The sequence below is a fragment of the Chaetodon trifascialis genome, chromosome 1, assembly GCF_039877785.1.
Source record: "Chaetodon trifascialis isolate fChaTrf1 chromosome 1, fChaTrf1.hap1, whole genome shotgun sequence".
NCBI classification, from domain to species: Eukaryota; Metazoa; Chordata; class Actinopteri; order Chaetodontiformes; family Chaetodontidae; genus Chaetodon; species Chaetodon trifascialis.
This window is the reverse complement of record NC_092056.1, coordinates 22170872-22178034: the sequence shown is the minus strand read 5'-3', so window position 1 is coordinate 22178034 and position 7163 is coordinate 22170872. Positions and strand designations below refer to the sequence as shown.

At 40.6% G+C, this 7163-nt stretch overlaps 1 protein-coding gene across 2 annotated transcripts in view; it reads right to left on the bottom strand.

The window, feature by feature from the left end:
- Positions 1–312: 312 nt before the first annotated feature.
- The window catches only part of insyn1 (inhibitory synaptic factor 1), a 48939-nt gene continuing 42088 nt past the window's right edge, over positions 313–7163 (bottom strand). For both annotated transcript variants that reach the window (XM_070972829.1, XM_070972911.1), the window contains exon 3: positions 313–2435. In XM_070972829.1, the coding sequence (XP_070828930.1) occupies positions 1614–2435 (822 nt within the window). In that variant the 3' untranslated portion in view covers positions 313–1613. The remainder of the gene's footprint in view (positions 2436–7163) is intronic.

The following is a 7163-nucleotide window of genomic DNA, read 5'->3' as shown; positions in this document are numbered from 1 at the left end:
TTTGCCATTCCATGGAGATTTAAATTATCTGCTTTACAGTAGCATGATATTTTGATTTGTACTTAAATTTGTACTTATCTGGGGTTATGGTTGTTGATTCAAATCTATTGCCTTTTCCCATTCTAGATTATTTGGCTAGATTTCTAAAGAATAAAATTGTCTCATCTCTATGAATTTTGTCAGATATTTGAGCAGTATGTGAATGAATATGATTCTGTGACCATCTCTGCCTACGGTGGAAGGTAAAGTCCACATTAGGTGATCCGAGGCACAAAGGTCAGCTTCACAGGAGTCAGCAAGGATTTTCCTCTTTAAGATATGGCATTTTACTTTTTTCTTTTCAAAACTAAAAAAAAACATAACATCAGGAAAGTGAGGGTGAAAGGACCATGGGAGCAGACTCACAAAGCTGTTCCCCAGGGTAGATTATTGCTCTGTAAAAAAAATCTTTGAACAGGAACACTCTCTCTTTCCACCATCAGTTCTCACTCCTGGACGCACATTTTTCGAAATGTCAGTTCTTTAGGACCACAGTTCTAATTTTTGTTCCACTCAGTGTAAGTAAATAGGTCTGACTGTGAGTTTTTGTTCACAGATCCCAAGAGAGTGGCATGCAGGCTCAGCAGAGAGACCTCTTGCTGCAACCTCCCTCTAACATATTGATCAAGAATGGCTATTGGCGTTAGCCCAGTGAATACATTGCTGCTCTGCTGAGTTCAGTTCCCCACTGGGCAACTGAATAGAGACAAAACCTTTAGGACTTTTTGCAGAGTGCTATTTAGCCCCAATCCTAGGTCTAATGATGTCACAGCCAGGCACGGAAGAAGAAAAAAACATGGAAATGTTACTTTTGTGGACCACACAAAAGTTTTATGTGTGTGTGTGTGTGTGTGTGTGTGTGTCTGTCTGTCTGTCTGTCTGTTTTTCTGCCTGGTGCTCTTACACGTCAGCTTCTGCAGTAGACCAAGATGAGATCACATTTAGATGATTTCTAAAATCAAGGGCAGGTAAATAGTGTTGTTTCCTGGCTCCTTGCTCGAAGTTGTTTGTTGACATCAAAGAGAGGAAGAGGCTTGACATGTGCATCAAGATACATTACCCCGCTGAAAGCAACAATTCCCTTGACATTTGAAATAACTGGAACATGGAAAAAGACAATGTTTATACAGATTCAGAGTACAGAATGTGCAGTGTTTTTGTATCCACATTATAGGAACAAGCATTTTCTTTTTTTTTCTTCATGACTTATACTATTGTACGAGGAGGGAAAAGGACCTCTTCATACCCTGCTGTTCTAGTAAAAATGATTGCTTTTAAAATCTCTGTTATTGTTTCAAATGATTACACGCAGGGAATCCATTCAGTATATCTTTTGACGTTGGAACAGGCACTAACCTTTTGGTCCACCAGTAGCTTTCATCTGAATGATCTGCTTTGCTTCATTTTGTGTTTTCCCTGAGCCTCAGAATAACTTTAGGTAGTCGAGTGATTTCCCATATATCATTTATTTATTTAGTAATTAATTTATTTGTGTATTAATCTATGAGCTATGTATTTAATATTAAATAATGCACAGTCCTCTTCATGAGATTTATGATAAACTTGGGGCTTTCTCAGTGGTCCTTTGTTTTCTGTTTGGTTGGAATATAGGGCAGTACAGTTTGGGTGCTCTTGTCAGAGACAGTTTGTGTGCTGCTATTTCGTAACAGTTTTTTGCGGCAGCCGGGGTTTAAGAGACCTTTCCTGGGTAGTGTGTGAGCTCCCGTCGTCCCCTTCACTGGCGAGGAGACATAGGAAGGGTCCAGACAGTTATGGAGGAGTGAGTGCTCAGAGGAAGAACGTTTGGGGGTGACCGAGCTTGTCAGGAGACTGGGTTCACTGTCGCTATCTGGTGTAGCACAGCCACTCTTGTCCTCCTGTGATTCCTCTTGCTCCTCCTCCTCCTCGTCATCGTCACAGCACAATGCGTGGTACAGAATTTTGTCACTGAAGCGGACTCTTTCTCTTGTGCCAGACGTACGGGAAGTCTTGTGGCTGTGCGTGGAGCTGCTGGCCTCCTCGCTGGATGAATCTGGTGTAATAATTCGGGGCCCATTGGGTATGGGCAACCCACCGTTCATCTGGGAGTAGACCGAGGCAGTGGTGGGGGGTGGGGTGGGGGTCTGCGTCTGGGTAGGGATGGTCCCGCGGCCCAGGTCCGGTCGCGGATCTCCTGGGTGGTCGCCAGGTCGACGGGCAGTCGCGCCAGCTGCCTCCAGGTAGCTGCAGAACTCCCAGCTATCAGAAAGCACATCTGCATTGAGGAAGTCCAGCCTGAAGGCCTCTCCCAAACCTCGCTCACTGCTGGACGTGCTGCTGGCTGTGGCCACCGTCCAGTCATCTGGCTCCAGGTCAAAGTCAAAGTCGGACGTTAGTTTATCGATCTGACCCACCACCTGCAATAATAAAGGAAGAGCATGACATAGGAACTGATTAGATAGTGTTGAGAAAGGGAAAGGTCTCAACAACTACTTGATTGATTGGCATGAAATTTGGTACACACATTCATGTCCCCCTCAGGATGAACCGGTGATCCCATAACTTTCCGTATGGCGTCATTGTCTACATTCTAATTTGTCAGGTGCTTTGATTTGTGACCAAATACCTGCAAAACTAATGACATCCTCTTCATACTCAAATTAGTTTTGTTTCGTGCAAAGGTTATCAAATTAGCAAATGTTAGTATGCTAGCACATTAACTCGTTCAGCATGTTAAACACTGTATACATAGAAGTCTATGTGTCAGCACGAACATGTTAGCATGTTGATTGTAGCATTTAGCTCAAAGCATCGCTCTTCCTACAGCCTCACACAGCTGCTGGCATGTAGATTTTTAGTCTTGTTTTCTTGCAAGTGTTGAAGTGATTTTTGTGTCAATATTTCACAGTAACAATGCACATTTCTCAGCTAAAGACTAAGTGACTGCATCAGAGACCATCTGAAGTGGTTTAGGCTGCATCAGAACATCGTACACAGTCCTACCGATGGTGTCACGTGACTATGATCAACAGGTGGTGGTAGCACACCAAGGTATGCTGCTTCTTGTGTTGTGTGTTCTTACAAGGGCAGAAAAGACTGCAAGCTAATTGACATTGAAATAAATGATGCAACATTTAATATCCTTAAAACATGGCTTTATAAGTGTTTTATTAGGAAGTAAATGAAATCAACCTTATTGGTAGGATACACACAGTGTATTTTGGTGGATATAATCATAGCTTTTGTTTGTTTACAGCAAATCTCCACAGGGCCCCTTTAATGTACACAGGGGGTTGATCATTACTCATATTTTGGTACTTTTAGAAGCATTACAAATGTAAAATGCATACTGATGTTCCTTTTCACAGATATAAATAAACTCAATAGGAATAAAAATAGATTCAATCTAATGACAAAAGTTGACAAAAGTATGGAAGACACTTAACCAAAAGTACTTGTTGTGAAACTCACTTTGATTTAAATCTTTGTGACAGCTTACCCAATGCTATTTACATGAAATTTCCAGATGCTTTGCATTCCATTGATCTACCCCCCACAGGCAGGTTTAACAAAAGTTAAGATTTATTTACAGCTGTTAATAGATCTGCGTTTGGCTTTGCAGCATGCCATTACACTAATTTTCATCCATAAATCCTTAATTGTGCGTTCATGGTTTCTAAAATTGTTTTCAGCTTTGACAAGACCTCCTGTGGACAGGTGTTGTAAATTAGCTTTTATGCTAGATCAAGACAAAAGTAAATATCCACTGGAACAAGGTTATAGCATTGAAGAGGATGAGTGGTGAAAGCAGTACATCCTCAGTCCAGTGGCTGATTCATTTTGCCTTGATGTTGTACTGTAACTACCTGGATGAATGAAATGAACCGACACAGGCATATGGCTTCATGATACACTTAACCTCGTGCCTTAGATGCTTGTATATTCATGCACAGTTTTTTAATCTCAGTGCTTATGCAATGTCCATGTCAAACAAAATAAACTCAAAATTCCACCTCCTGCATGGAAACGTATCACATGAAAGCCTTTAATTCATTGTTACCTCAAAATTAACCTCAATGCTTCTGTCATCAGCAGCCACAGTGTTGAGTGTTTGATGAACAGAAAGCACTTCAGTTGAAATCACACTGGTTTGCTGACAACACCTAAAATCCAAGCCCTCCATCCTTGACATTTTAGCACCTTCAATCAGCATGTTTTGCTCTCAACAACAGTCTATTGTAAAATGAAAACACTCAGCATTCACGTACCATGTAAATGATACGTTTCCACAAACTGTTCAGCAATTAAGCTGAGTGGTTGTAACTCCAAAAAGTTTTTTTAGAACATGCACACATGAGTTTGCAACATAATTGCAGTGGAATAGGAGACAAAGTGTAGTTTTACACTCAGGTTTTTGTAACATGATCCCCCTTTTTTTCTGCCTCTAGAATTATTTGCAGGATTTTGTTTCTTCCTGGCTCTTATGACTACAAATGAGCACAGTTGTATCAATAACAAAAACGTCTTATCTCAGAGTGTAGAAATACAATCCCTTTTCGTTCTCTGTCCGAGTTTTAAAGAATAAATTACAAGTATCAGACTGTAAATGCAAGCATATTACAATGTGCTGGTAGAGTACCATGCTGCTCGTGTGCTCTCCAAAAGCTCAAGTGGTCTCCACTGCAAACATGGCAACTGACATCCATGTGCTTGATGAGCTTGTGCAAATATCTTCTGATTTATTAATCTAACATAAATTTACTCACTAAATACTTGAATCAAAAACAAGACTTATATTACCAGCTGCAAATTTAAGAGTGAGAAAGCGTGACGGGTAAGTTGATGCTGCTATTCTACTCTCTAATGAATTTTTTCTTGCTCCTGTATCCTTTTCTCAGATGCATTTTATGCTGTTAGGTCACACCAGCTGCGTTTGAATCTGGCTGTGTACGTCTACATACACAGCACTGGCTTGTCTGTCAGTGAGCTTCTCTGCAGATCTGCTAGTTGTGGCATCGTACACCTCATGAGTACCTGGACCGTGCTTCTCTATTGGCAGACTGCCCAGAGGGAATTGGGCTGTATGAATCCTCTAATCCTTGAATTACTCAACGTGTTTGCTGTGTGATTTGCCGACTTTCTACTCATGGAGTTGTTAATGTAAGACATTTCTCAGGCCCAGAGGAAGCTGAATAGCTTTGTTTACTTGATTATACAACTTGAGCGAAGGACTTAATTTAATCAATGAGTTAAAAAATTATCCGTCTAATGTATTTCACAAGCTTGCCATGACACCAATAGAGAATACTTGTTGGTTAGTTATTGCAATTAGCAGAAAATCATCCTAAATTAAATACCATTTAAATTTGTATATAAAAGTTTCAACATGTGACATGTTAAAGGAGAATTCTTAAAGTAAAGTTTCTGGCTGCTGAACATCACCCAAATGCTGCTGTTTCTCTGCAGTGGATCATGACCCTGCTTATTCTCCATTTTTAAAATGCATTCCCGAGTGTTAACGGTAAGCTGTGCCAGCTTCCACCGCTGGTTAGCCTGACCCCTGCTTGCAGTATATAGGCTAATTTAGCTTGATAAGTGTCTCAGCTAGAAGGGTTCTGCTGAATCTTTCTAGGTCACAATGCACCACATCCTCTATGCAGCAACAATGAACACTAGTCCCTGCTTTTTCTTCCAGTCAGAGAATGTGTGATGAAGGAGCTATTGAGTGAATTGGAGGAGCAGATTGCTTTAGCACAAAGGATGAATGTCAGGAACCAGTCATTAAGAATGACCACAATGTTTTTCAAATAGAAATCGCATTAATAAAATCTTCAAGTGTCAAAGGCAAAAGTAATTATGTGACTTAACAGTCTAACATTTTAGAGTTAAACAGCCTCACATCTGTTCATCAGTGACGAAGACATCAAATGTCTTTTCGAGATTATCCTGTCATTGGCCCCATAGTGCTGCTATCAAATAACAGGTCCTTTTAAGAGTAGAAAATGAACCAAACGCTGTGTGAGTAAACAGAATTAGTCGAATGCTCATCCTCTGTGCAATAACCAGCCCATGTTTACTGTACCAACACTTAATGGTCCTTCGCACTTGAGTATAATCAGCCAGAATAATTGTCTGTGTGGGTGGACAACACACAGTTACATGTTAAAACTGACTGATATCCTCCTGACAGTTCTTGTTAATAGGAAATATAGCAAAGTTTTCTTGGCTTCTTGTGTGTTTCGTTTCCTGTAACATTCTGGATATGCAGGTTAAAGCTGTGATAAACCTCTGGAGTTAGGCTGTGTATCCCCCACGGACTTTATGGCGCTACCACTCTACAAAGTTTATGATGCAGTGATGGCATATCCTCGTGACTGAAAAGACTCCATTTGCAACACAGTTAAGCAGTAATGTATAGTATCAGTGTGGATATAAGTGCTGGGGATTTGAGTTTATCTTTAGTCTTTAATTTTCTCTCACTGCCTCTGCTGACAACCTAACTTACTTTCTTTACTGTAAATGGTGTCTAGTGGAGGCTACTAAAAACTGTAATGCTGAATATAACAGTATCTATGATTCTATGTGTGAATGATTAGCACACAAATTGTAGCAATAAACAGTTTTTTTGTTGTTGTTTTTTGTGGCAGGAGTGCCCAGCCAACACAAAGCACATCTGAACTTGTTTATATACACAAGAGTAAGTGGAATTGTAATCCTTTTTCTCTTTTTTCACTGCACACTATCAGCCGGCAGCCATGAGTCAACTGTGGTCACAGCACCTGATCAACAGTGAGTTCAGTCATTTCAGAGCTCTCAGAGGTGCTTTAAAAGAGAGGCTGCCTCCGCAGCATCAGGTGAGGGTTTATTACTGTACCTCAACACCTGTCTGAGATGATTGTGCTGGGTAATTGAGGGTCAGAGTGAAAGAGGCCACTTGGAGCCTTGTCTGTGACAGAAAGGTACAGTGATGGAAAAGACAGGCAAGGATAGTCTAACGTAGAATGATGGTCAGTAATGTAAAAACTCTCTGAAGAGTCTCTTCTCTGGTGGAGAGGTGATTTTGGAAATAGATTTCATATTGTCCAGTATCATTACAAGAGTCCTTCTCACTAATATTCAGCTCCACCTGGTATCATGATTTATTT